Raw genomic sequence first — 13423 nt, forward strand, 5'->3', positions numbered from 1 at the left:
TGACACAGTTCTTTAGTCCCAATATGATTGCATGTTCATAAAAATGCCCTTTGATTTGAATGTGTTGGGTACAAAAACTCATACTCCATGACTTGGGGTCAAGTGTTGAGCTATATTGTTGGGTGGAGAGGTCAGTGAACTTTGCCTGGCATTGAGACCATTTTGACTCAAAATGGGAGCGCTTCATGAACCTTAGGGCTCACATTGCTTGATTCATGTGACTGAGAGAAAATAGCTATCAAGATCTGTCTGTAACTAAAACTATAGGCAAAATAAAATTCTCGATCATGAGAGGATGTACCTTTTGCGTCAGCATACTTTTCATAGAATAACACAATCGCGCGACCTACATGACCGAACCTTGACCTTGTCTAGCAACAACCGTGTGATTGGCCAATTCTTACAAGCTGTGTTTGCACCATAAGCTCCGGTCTTTGCGTAGTACGCTCGCCTCAAATACTTGTGCGTACCCAAGTTGGCTCTCATGATCAAGAATTAAATATTTTGCCTTAATTCCACTCTTCCCAAAGTAAATATAATTATATGAGCAATGAGATTTAAAACCATTGGTCTTCCATACAAAAAGTCATAGATCAGTCATAGATTGGCTGTGTTCTTCAGAGTCATGAGAGTGTCTTGTCCTTTGGAGGGGATTAAACCATTGATCCTCCGTATAGCATGCCTGGAAATTAGTCATGAAACTATTCTATCCTTTAGAGCCATTGGAGTTCATTGTCCTATGGAGGGGGTCATTCCATCATAAATATAAATAGCGATATGACTGACAGCTCTGTCTATTCGGTTGACAATTTCAATTGCATCTCAAATTAATGTAAGCAAACTTATATCAGTTTTTCATTGCACTTTGAAATTGCATCATATTAGGCAATAGTGTACAGACTGGAAGCAAAGGGCTAGTTACCCCCATTGTGCTATTCCATTTAAAATCCACACTACCCCTGTGAAAGATTTTGGTAATATCTTTCAAATGGACTATACACATTAAGGCAGTTCCATTTGTATATCATACACCCTTGGAAATAGATTCAACTTAAATCTACCAGAGGGAGGGTGAATTTAAAATGGAGCTGCATATAATGTGCTCATTCCATTTTAAATTCATACTCCCCCTGTGGAAGATATTTCCAAAATCTTCCACAGGTGTAGTGTGATTTTTAAATGGAATAGCCTTGGCTCAAAATACTGGGACAAAATCTAACAATTTATGCTGGGCATTGTTCTTCAGGCCTCACAGTGCTTGATTACAAGTCAGTTCTATAATGGCCAAATTAGTGCTAACAATGGCTTATTATTACATGCTTTGTAATTGTATGCATTATTCCTGGTTAAGTCATTTTGTGGAGCAACCTCTGGTACAACAGGCAAATCCATTTGAATGATATACAAACTGAACTGCGATAAGATAAGATTTAAAGTCTTATTCTTTATGTACTCAGAATAATATGATCCAAGAGAAGTACTTCTTGTTTTGTTCTTTTGCAGTGTTCTTATCAATGTACGACATGGGGAAGTTACAAATTTCTTTCGGTTCTGCTTTTCAATGAAATCAATGTGTTAGTCAAATATCACAAGATAACATTGATAAATTATTTCAGTTTCACAGTTCAAGTTGTTATTTGCACTATCATGTGATCTCATCTCCAATGGCTCAGTTCACAACCCTCATCTAACAATCTTTGCACAAATTTGACCTCAAGTTGTGGAGTATGAGTTCAAGCATTCAAAAGTCATTATATCCAGACTTATAAGCAACAAATTATATCCTTAAAAGGACTTTGTCTTTACAGATAAAATATGCTTGAGTCAAATACTGATTCTACAGTTTTTTTTATATCATGCTTGATGGTAAGAGGGTCTTTGATAATATTTAGAAATTACCACTAATTTTCTCCATTTTTCCGCTTAGTTGTGCCACACACAAAAAAAAATTACTAGCATTCCAAGTACTTGTCAGTGCAATATTATGGAACATAATCTCCATCCATGATGATGTCTTTTTTGAAGACATTTCTTGTTTATCATAACTCAATTTTGCCACAAAATATAATCTTGTTCCTATCCTTACTGTTGTTTCTGTCCCTTATCAATCATGAAAATGCAGCTTTCTGAAAAGTTTTCAAGCAGAAAAGTTTCCACCTAAGATTGTTCTGCAAAAATACGAGAATTGGTGTGTTTTCTATGCATCTCCTAATACCTGCATACGTGTATAGCATGTGAGTGGATCCCAGGTGTTGGTTCCAGCCTCCAAGAGCTTTACTGGGTTATCTTCAGTAGATAGCAACATTTGACATTATGCATTTGACTACATAGAAAGCATTCATTGGTAATACCATCACGCAATTGCAAGCAAAATTTTGATTAATAGCTCCTGCAGCTTATGATACAACATAATCAGACAAATTTAAATCCATGCTTTGGTGTAATTCACCTGTCGTAGGTTTAGAAACCATGTGCTGAATCTATCATATTATCATTGTATAATTATGTTATTATTTTGTAAATCCAGTACACGATAACGAGATAACCCTGAGGGATCCGGCGCAGACATACAGTGCTTTAATTGGCTCATAGGATTAGCGTTGAACCTGAGTAGACAGATACTATAATAGCATCATAGCTTGAGAATCAGTTCAATGACTCGTATATAAGCTAATATCAACAGATTAATTCCTGTGCCTTGAGGGGATCAGACAATGATGTCCAAATATGATGTTGACAGATATTTGTATTGAGAGATTTTCTTCTTCACTTATTTTTAAGAATAATCTAAAAATTATTTTTGAAGATAATAAAGTTTGATTCTTATGACATTGATATAATGCTTATTCAAAGTTTTGAGTTAAACTATTGTATATTCATCAAAATTTGTACTATCAGCAGATGCTCATAGCAAAGTCCCATAGAGATTTTGGAATAATTCTGGTATACCCTGCACACAAGTATAACCCTAACCCTAATCCTAATCCCAACCCTAATCCTAACCCTAACCTTAACCCTAACCCAAACTCTAACCCTAAAAATAAGATGCGCAGGGTAAACCTGAATTGTATTGAAAACACAGGATGCGCAGGGTAAACCAGAATTGTATTGAAAACATAGGGTGCGCAGGGTAAACTATAGAATTGTAGCGAGATTTTCAGACTGAACTTGGTATATATGCCATTAAAGCCACCACAAAGTTGTTTATCATAAGACAAAAGTGGCACATGTCCTATGATGGAGTACTTGGGACATGTGATCAATGACCCATGATGACTGGATATATGCCAAAATTATTTTGTATCCTATTCACTCTTTTTATCTTTTTATTATTATTTTTGCTATTATTTAAAGTCTGCACGTAGGCCCCCAATATTAGAGGCTTTCCTGACTGGAAAATATTGATTTAATTTCCCAGTGAGGCAAGCCATTTCCCTCCATTTCCCATAATGTTTTTCATCATGTCCATGGGGGTTAAGGAAACATTATTTACCTCTAAAATCCTGAAATTTTCATGGATAACTAAGTTTTCCCATTTTTTCCAATCTGGAAATTTCTATATGCCTATGCGTAAATCGTGGAAATCATTCTTTAAAATAGCCACACCGTATATATGTGGAATGGTTTTCTAAAAGGACACCACACAAGTCGCAAAAACAATGTTGAAAACGATTTTCAAAGAATAAGGAAATGATTGTTTAACAATACATAATCTTACATTATAGTCTGTAGTATCGTCCCATTGTGTGTGCACCCCAGGGGCATGGGTCTGCTGCAGAGGTGGTAGCGGTGGTGTCGGTGTAGGCCACATTAAGTATGAAGTTATAGTCCAAGACACAGTACCAATACACACCAAATAATAGATCCAGGAAGTAACACAAATATCAAACTCTATCAAATATTAGCCCAGATCTGCAAAGCAGTTTCACCAGACTGAAATCTAAAACTGAACGCACACCAACCGAGTCAAGTTCCTAAACCAGTGGTATGCAACGCAATTATGAAAGCTATTTTAGTTTCGATGATATCCTCCACTGGCTCCACCATGAGGGAGTGGTTTATCACCTAACAACACCAACATATTATTAAGGCACCGTGAGCATGTGTCAAATGACCTGGTACCGGTTGTCACGTTAAAGACGTCAAGTGTCCACCAAAAAATTAACTTTCTACCTGGTTAACTCTTTTCAAGTTTTAATATTGTTCATGCCAATTAAATGCATCGAGGAGGGTTACTTTCCTAACTTAACGTAAGAGTGATTTGTGGTGAGGGTGCAAAACTTGATCTTACACAACAAGAATCTTCCGTAAACAGTCCACCATAATATTCATTCAATAAGCACATGGCAACATAATCTCACAACATGCTCATCTGCCCGGACACAGTTGTATAACCCCAATACGTTAGTACACTAATAGAATGACCTTTGCCTGTGTTGGGTACAAAAACTCATACCCAACAATGTAAGGTGAACTTCAGAGTTACATCTTTTCAATGAAGCGTATTGAACAAAGCCACTAAGGATGAGGCCAAAAAATTTACACACGCAGCGCTATCCACTACGCAATGACACTAATGATAAATCTCCATATCATGCTTCAGTGAATCTGTTGTTGGTATTCCTTGAATGCCCGTAGATTGATGATCCAGCGGGCTATGCCACCAGTTGAAATCCATGGGAAGACCTGACATTAATCTTTCACACAATGAGTGGGGAATGGGGTTAACTGACTGGGTGACTCCATTTGAAATCTACACCCCTGTGTGGAAGATTATGGTCATATCTTCTATAAGGGGTGTAAGGATTTCAACTGGAATAGTCCTGAAGCTTGTGTTATTTGGTGTTACCTTAGTAACTAGGTTTTTTCAGACCTGTTTTGCCCAATAGGCAAAAAAATGTTGTTCGGTAGTCGGTCACCTGGTATTTACACTTTTATTTATTTATTTAATGACATCTTTAACGAGGGTAAACCCTGATCAGTGCAAGCACTGCTTTCCACAGGGGCCCTCGATACAATAAAACATAAACAAATGATTTACAAGGAAATAAATGTAAAATAGGCCTACACTTAGAAAGTCATTGCACCAATAATACAAGATATAAAACATATAAATATTATAAAATTACAAACTACATAATATATACAGAGTAATACCATAAAATATTTAAAAGATTAAAACACATGAGACTATAAACAGGATAGACTAGTTAGGTTTGTAAAATGTGCTTCCTGAGCGACTTTTTAAAGTTAGTAATATTGCTTATTTGTTTTAAATTGTCAGGGAGGTTATTCCATGCTGTTGTTCCAGAGTACCTGAAGGAACGTTTACCAGTTTCAGTATGAACAGAAGAATGAAAAACATTTTTATTTGCAACAAATCTAGTGTTGTATGAGTGAATGTTTATTTGTGAGTGAATGTTGTCCCTCAGGTACTCAGGAGCCACATTATTAATACACTTATACATAAGAATAATTCTAAAATAATCAGCCCGCTGATTTACCTTCATCCAATTGAGTTGTTTGTACAAATCCTTCACATGTAAATCCCTAACTTTACACCCAAGAGTCAGTCTGGCTGCTCTGTTCTGTAAGACTTGAATCTGATTAATATATTTACTTGCGGCAGTTGACCAAATTGTACAACAGTAGTCGATGTGAGGCAAGATGATAGCATTACATAAAATATTACGAGTGTATTGATCAATATACCAACTTAACCTTTTAAAACACCAAGTTTTTGTGATATTTTGCCAGCCATTTTTTCAATATGCTTATCCCATTTAAGTTATGGGTCAAACCACATACCAAGATATTTAAATTCATTCACATTCTCAAGAGTTTCATTATTGATTTTTATTTCCAAGTCACCCATTTTTCTAGTTCTTTGGTGTGTTCCAAAAGTCATAACCTTTGTTTTAGAGGCATTAAGTGTTAATTTGTTGGTGTTCATCCATTTAGAAATATGGTCTAGATCTTGGTTTAAACCATGCTCAATTTCAGACTTATTGTTTGAACTAAACAAAACTGCAGTGTCGTCAGCATATAAGACAACCTTACTTTTGTTGATTGCGTTGGGAAGATCGTTTATGAATAAAATAAAAAGAAGGGGCCCCAATATTGAGCCTTGAGGCACACCGATTGTTACTGATTGTTATTGTTACTGTGCAAATGAAGACATATGCTTACCCTAATTTTGAAATGTCTGAAAAATATTTATTTTCCTTTTAGAATTTTTGCATTTAAATTATGATTTAAAACAGTTTTAATAATAGTTCACACTTCTAAATCAGTTAAAAACATAAATGAAGTGATGTAAACATTCATTAGGCTTCATTGGTAAGATCCATACGCAGATTGGAATATGAAATCTTGAAAGAAAAAAAATCTTTATTTGAGGGGATCTGCCTTTTCTTCAAGACTTTATAGAGGAAGCCCAGTCAGAGCAGTTCTTCTGGGGTGATCCCCAGGGTGAGCCAAACCTTCGGGGAGTAAAATGTCCTTGATCATGTTAAGCAAATGTTGCCAAACAAATGACCTTGGTGTGGTATAAACATAGGCACTTGTCAATTGTCACTGATTAATTTGATAACCATGCAGGTTTGGTTCACCTCAGAAGAACTGCTCTGGAGGAACTTCCTCTTTAATACAACAACATAATCCGCACACAAGCAACTATTAGCATGTTTTACTGAGAAAGTTTTGCCATGTTTCAAACTGCATACTGGTAAAGTGTGCTAAATAGCAGCAGTCTGAATACCGGCAAAATGACTTAAGTAGAAAAGTCACATATATACAGCATGCCAGCAATATAGCATTGTTTCACCCATTGAGCACAGACACAACCTATTGCCCTGGTAATAAGAACATTACTTAAGAGCCCCAACTGAGAAAATGACCTGTTAATGTGGGTTTGGTTTGCAGGACCAGGGATATCCCTGGCAGAACCCACAGTGCACAGTTAAGTTTGGCATATTTTTACATAAATTTAACAATGCACTCGGTGAGACTTTGTTCGTGGCAAAAATGTCAATAGCTTTGATTAGAAACATGCATTTTTAATGAAACATTTATAACACCATGTACCATTTTCAACCTAATTAGCATCCCGGGTGATAAGTCAGTTGGTGCAACACTACGTCACCTCATCTAAGCCTAACCCTACGTGTATATAATTTTATGGTCGTGACAACAACATTTAACTGATTGAAAGGTGTGCTCCATTTGTAAATAAAATACAATATCATGCTAGATAGATAGTTGGCCTATACTATCCTGTCGGCTATGCGGAATACAAGGTCAAGGTATTTTGAACCAGGTAATCCCACAAAAGATTGAATAGTGAGATATGGCGACACATAAAATCAAAATATCTTTTCTTCTATTGTATGCCCAAACACAGCCTAGCTCTACTATCTTTTTGTCATATAATCCAAGGGGCTTCAAAACTTTTGTAAAAATCAGCAAAAATAATATTCACAACTTCTGATCTTTTTCTGCTGCCATAAACATTTTCTGTTTCCCCACTGCACTCGTTTGTTCTCTGCAGTATTCTATTCAAATAGATACCATTCTTTTGGGCTTTGTTCCACTTTTCTCAAGTTTTGTCCAATTCTATGCAGCACATTTCTGACCCACTAGAAAAACCCTGCAACAAAACTGCCACCTACGTTTCTTGTGAAAAGCCAAATGCACACAAAATGTTACATTATATGTTAAAGGCACTCCTGACCCTTAAAAAACAAAAGAAAAGAAAAGGCGCTACTGACCCTGAAAAGATAGGCCCTACTACTAGCCCTTAAATTCAGTGAAATAAAAGAGTGAAGTATATAATACTACACATAAATGAATATGAACGCAAGCAACAGAGTCTGCCATGGATAATGATGACCCTAGCTATCTATAACGGCTGTCCTATTATATAGACGCTTCTGTCCATTGAGGACCTAATAAGGCATGACCTATACTAAGCTGACATGACCTAGATTGGTATGACCACAAGGCTGCCTTTGTCACACATAATATATCATAATTATAACCGGGTTATTACCCCTAACACAGGACACTGCTTTTTGCTATCGGAAGTTACAGAGGAACGAAGAAGGAGAGAAGATTTGCTATCGGAAGTTAAAGAAGGAACGAAAAGGAGAGAAGATGAACAAAGAAGTCACTTGGCACTCCTGGGATTCAAACCTTAGGCCCCTCGCATGCCAAGCACACAATCCCTGTCCGGTAGCCACAGGATTTGTGCTGGCCCGGCCAGCGATTCCCTGAGCATCTAGCACTTAAGGTGATTGCATCATCGCATCCCAGGGGATTCATACATGCGCCATGGTTATCATTGTGCTATTTTGTGGTATTTATGCATATTAGGGTTAAAGAGAAGACAATTCCAAGGAATCTGACAATGTTTTTAAAATTTTGAGGGAGATAGCAATGTGCTATTCCAGTTGAAATCCCTACATCTCCATATGGAGACATGACCTTAATCTCCCACAAAGGGAGTGTAAATTGTGGGGTCACCCTTTCATGTAGCATCATTTGAAATTCACACTCTCCCTGTGTGGAAGATCAAGATGATGTCTTCCATAGAGGGTCTTTGGATTTTTACTGCAATAGCCCAATATGAGCACATTCCCAACTAAAAATGACTTCAAATGGTGAAGCATGCTGAATAAGACTTTTCTAATCTGACCTATTGTCCACAATGGTGACAAAGTAGTCTGCTTCCTAACCAATCAAAGTCAGGTATTACCAATAAGGCTGCCAAATGCATTTTTAGCTTATTTTGATGCATTTTGCTTCCCCATACCACACATTTGAAAAATAAAAGTTTACTGGCCCTCTAGAATGCATTCGAGAATTTGAGATACAGTAACAAAGTTCACCAAATGTTGTATGCATGCTAGTTACAGAGCTCTGCTATCTACAGTAGATAGCAATGCGCACATCTTAAGCATTCTGCTTATCGTATTTTTGCTGTTTAAATTAGAATTATGTGAAACTGTTCAGTGCAACAATAATGGAACATGATACATGTATAGTTTGCAAACAGTATTTAATATTATCACCAGTTTTGGCTGACTGTTTTTAGCAATGGACGAGGGTTGGACATGGGAGGGGGAGGCTGCATCACGTAACTGCTAGCCACTGAGACTTACACACTGGGAGGGCGGGTTAGTGTAGTGGTCTTCTCACTCGCTTCTCACCACTGTGGCCCGGGTTCAATTCCCCACGGCGCCACATGTGAGTTTGGTTGCCGATCCATGCTCGTCCTCGCAGGTTTTTCTCCGGTGCTCGGTTTTCCTCCTGCATCTAAAATCGGACCTCTTCCCATATCCCTGTCCAGTCATATCCGGATGGCGTCCCTTAAATTTAGTAGCCTCTGAGCACTATTGGGATTAGCCTGGCTTCGGCCGAATGTTATAAATAAAAAATAAAATCATTTCAGTGTTGAAATATGCAAAGTTTATTTACCGCAATGTTAATATCTCGTTTATAACCTCATGTGTTATAATGATTGATGTATATTGAGTAGTGCATGCCACCTTTCTAACTGTGTGAGACAAATTCCACCATCACACTTGGAGGTGTTATAAAATAGGAGATCGCCCCATCAAACAGTGTTGCCACACTGTGTATTAAACATACAATTGGACTGCCTACAGAATAAATTTCATCAAGATACTATTGTTTCCAGTAATGGATCATCAATAATGAAACTTACAGTTTCCAGAAATAGCCCTACCACAGGGCCTTTTTTTACACGCTATACTCCGAGACACCATGCTATACCAGAGAACTGCTTTTTCTTGGGGTGAGCGGTCACTGGGTTTGGCTGTTCTCTAGGTATAGCAAGTCTCAGAGTAGAGCGTGTTAAAAAAAATTCTGGCTTTGAGACAATTTCATCATAAAAGGTGTTACAAATGAGAAGTCATCCGTTCTGACACAGTTGCCATTATTGTGCCTAAACCACACACTTGGGCTTGTTTTCAGTCTTAACTTTTCTTCTTTTGTATACAATTAAGGTTTTCAGCTGTTTCACATTGACTGTACTAAGGCTTCTGTTTAAAATATCTTTTTGTTTACCCCACAGTTTTACAACATTAGTGTTTCTTGTAGACAAACTGCGCATTATTTTCAAAGTACCAGAAAAAGGACATTTACTGAGGAGTTTGATGCTGTTACAGTTTATCAAAGAATGAAAAAGACTACTTGTTTACCATGGCAACAAAGTGGAATATGGCATTGTGCCAAGGTGATCATCTTCTTTTCACATACGCTTTTAACATCACCTTTATTCTATTTATTAAGGGCTCGGTCACCACCTTTGCACAGTATTTTTTGTGGGACTGAGTGAACATCAAACACACCACATTGCATTCTCAATACCAGGAATGTCCATCTGATATCAAATAATTTTGATTTTTTTTTTAATTTGCGATATAATACAAATTTTTACGGCAAATTATTTTTAAAAATTTAAACATTAAAAACATTTTTTTGACATTTAAGAGTCCTCAAAGTAAACTTATAAATCTAATGATATGTACTTCAAGTCAAGTGTATGTAGCTGGGATGAAAAGCCAACCATCATATGAAAATTTTGACCTTTTTCGTATTGAAAATATCAAAATTATTTGATATCAGAAGGACATTCCTTGTATTAAAAAAATACTGTGCAAAAGTGGGTCACCGAGCCCTTAACTTGCTAGGGATATAAATAAGACCCTGCGAAAATTTGTTGAATTACACCAAATTACAATTTTTACTCAACTCAACATAGCATAATTCAAACAAATATGTAGCAAATTATTTGTCAAATATTGAAATTGAATGTCAATACACAGAATTTTTTCTTTAATACAAATGATTTCTGCATCCTTTTTTATATTCTTTCACTTTGTTGACTTATTTCTATCAGGAACAAAATAGGTTGAGGGCAGCATTTGTCAATCAACTCCAGTAACTTGTTTTTTACCATCAAAGGGTATTGACTATTTTCTATTGTGAACTCTTTTGTTGCAGTCTTTCAACATCAGCATAGTAAGGCTTAATAAATCCCTATACAAATTACTGACACTCTTCGATTCACTCTGACATCTTCCGCCATCTTGACTTTTTTTTTTTAATGTGACTGTAATTGGAAGTTTTTCAATTATAAAACTAAATGACTGTATACACTTTTCACTGATGCTCTTTCATTCATTCCAGCATTAAAAGTCATTGACAATCTTGATTTTTTTTTAATGTGACCCTTTTTGTTAAAGTTTTTCAACATAAGTACATACATTTTTCAATGATACTCTTACATTCATTCCAGCATTAAAAAGCATGTTGACCATCTTGATTTTTTTAATGTGACCCTTTTTGTTAAAATTTTTCAACATCAGCATTGAAAGGCTTAATAAATCCATACACTTCTCACTGACGCTCTTACATTCATTCTGAAATTAAAAGTCATGATGGCCATCTTGATTGTGTCATAATCTCTTCATTTGCTTCATTCACGGCCGAAAGAAGATAAAGAAAACATCGTTGATTGAAAGTTCATTTCTGACCGCACGTGTTGATATTGTATAGCTGACCAATGTCTCATAATGTCAAGATCCGTTACCATAGTAACATCTTCTTAGCGACTATGACGACAATGTGACAAGAGACGTTTCAATTTAACGATAGCAAAACACCGAACGTCGGGACTCTGAGTGTGCCAGACGGCGGTAAGACGATACCCGACTTCAAATTTGAATCTATCGTTCCATGACCCAATTAAAGCATGCACACACACACACGCGCACCCCAACTTTATACCAAGTGTGTGTATTTCATTTTTAATTTCCGCTAAACAAGGACATTTTTAATTTTGGCCCGATCACGGAATAGACAATGACCTCTTGACTGCCTCCTGATTGCGTTATGACTCATTGATGTGAGCCAAAGTTGCGTACTCGCTTGCAAACAGTGGTTACGTTGTAACTTTGCCGCCGCGGGCATAGGAAGAATCCTCTGTAAGCGCATATAGAATCGCTGTAAGCGGATCAATCGACGAGTCTAAATCTCTTCAATGTAACCATTTAGATAGCCACGAGGTGTAAATACAATCACAACTCGCTTGATGGACGAAAGGCTGGCAAAACGACTTGCGGCGGCATCGCATGAGATCCAGTGATAACGACTTTGCCCGTCAAAATATGTTGAACATTTGAACAGGCAGCGTGTTGATCTCCTCATTATCAGTTTTATCATGCCTCTTATCTGATAATATTCCTTTACCGTGTGTGTATACCTGTGCCTGTTATACTGAGATAAAAAGGCAGTATTGGTAAACAAATAACACCAGAAATACTGCTTTTTGACAAAGGAGTACTATTTTATAATCACTCTGCTTCTTTTAAGTAAAAATGAAGTATCTAAAGATTTGTATTTTTTTTACATACAAACCAATGTTGTTGACAAAAGTCAATAGTTACCATAAAAACTCGATAGTTAGCATATGTACTTACTATCGAGCAGTTTTGAAAACATGAAATTTTGCCAAAGTCTGCTGCTTTACCAACAGAGCTAATGGGGTTGAGACACACATTTGCAGGTTTACTTGTTCGTATATTAATATGTGTATCGATGATTTGCACAAAACTCTTTACACTTTTGTGGATGGGGCTCTTCATGTTTGCATGTTTTAAAAGTGCTCGATAGTAAGCACATATGCTAACTATATCAAGTTTTTACGGTATGGTAATCCTGTATAGTACACCATGTTCATTTTTAGACCCTTATCGCCATAATTTTGACCCGTCCCACGCATTGATCACAATATTTTTGACTTGCTAATCCCAGGTAAACCATGAATAATTTCAGTCAATACAATTTTTCCCCTTGATTTCCAACTCTACATGGGTGCAAAGCACATCATAGGTGCAACTTGGGGGTAAATCTGTTGAACAAAAGGTGGAACTTTGAAAGGTTGACATTTGACATGAAGATAATTATGCACTGTATAGGGGTGCTTTATATTTACTACATTTTGGATGTCAAACTAAATATTTTAAATGGATTCAAAATAACATGGGGTTGAATTTTAGGATACCTTGTCCCCAGTCATTGCAACTTAATGTTGAGATGATTTTGCTGTGGTTGTGTAGCTGACATTTTTGCCAATTTCATTCAAAATGTCCATGGAAAGGGTTCCTCACAAAATAGAATAATAGACTGAGGAGCACTAATTGGAGAAGCACAGGTTTACTAACAGTAATTAGTGCATTTAATAAAAGAACATTAATAATCCACAATACAATGAAAGAATATCAATAATCTTATATCCCAAAAATAGCAGAATCATTAAAATTAATGTATTAGTGGTTTAAAATCACATTTTCATTTTTTCTTCATTTTTTGTATGTTACCACTTCCTTTACCTGTA

At 36.5% G+C, this 13423-nt stretch overlaps 1 protein-coding gene across 15 annotated transcripts in view; it reads right to left on the reverse strand.

The window, feature by feature from the left end:
- LOC140143876 (muscleblind-like protein 1) overlaps positions 1–13423 on the reverse strand; it is a 485567-nt gene that overhangs the window by 195675 nt on the left and 276469 nt on the right. Inside the window, exon 1 of one of the 15 annotated variants that reach the window (XM_072165694.1) lies at positions 3719–3945. The exons of the other annotated variants lie outside the window; for them this stretch is intronic. Coding sequence (XP_072021795.1) covers positions 3719–3811 — 93 coding nt within the window. The 5' untranslated portion in view covers positions 3812–3945. Of the gene's footprint in view, positions 1–3718; positions 3946–13423 lie in introns of those variants that run through there. 15 annotated transcript variants of the gene reach the window in all.

Source organism: Amphiura filiformis, unplaced genomic scaffold (assembly GCF_039555335.1).
Source record: "Amphiura filiformis unplaced genomic scaffold, Afil_fr2py scaffold_31, whole genome shotgun sequence".
In the NCBI taxonomy this organism is placed as follows: Eukaryota; Metazoa; Echinodermata; class Ophiuroidea; order Amphilepidida; family Amphiuridae; genus Amphiura; species Amphiura filiformis.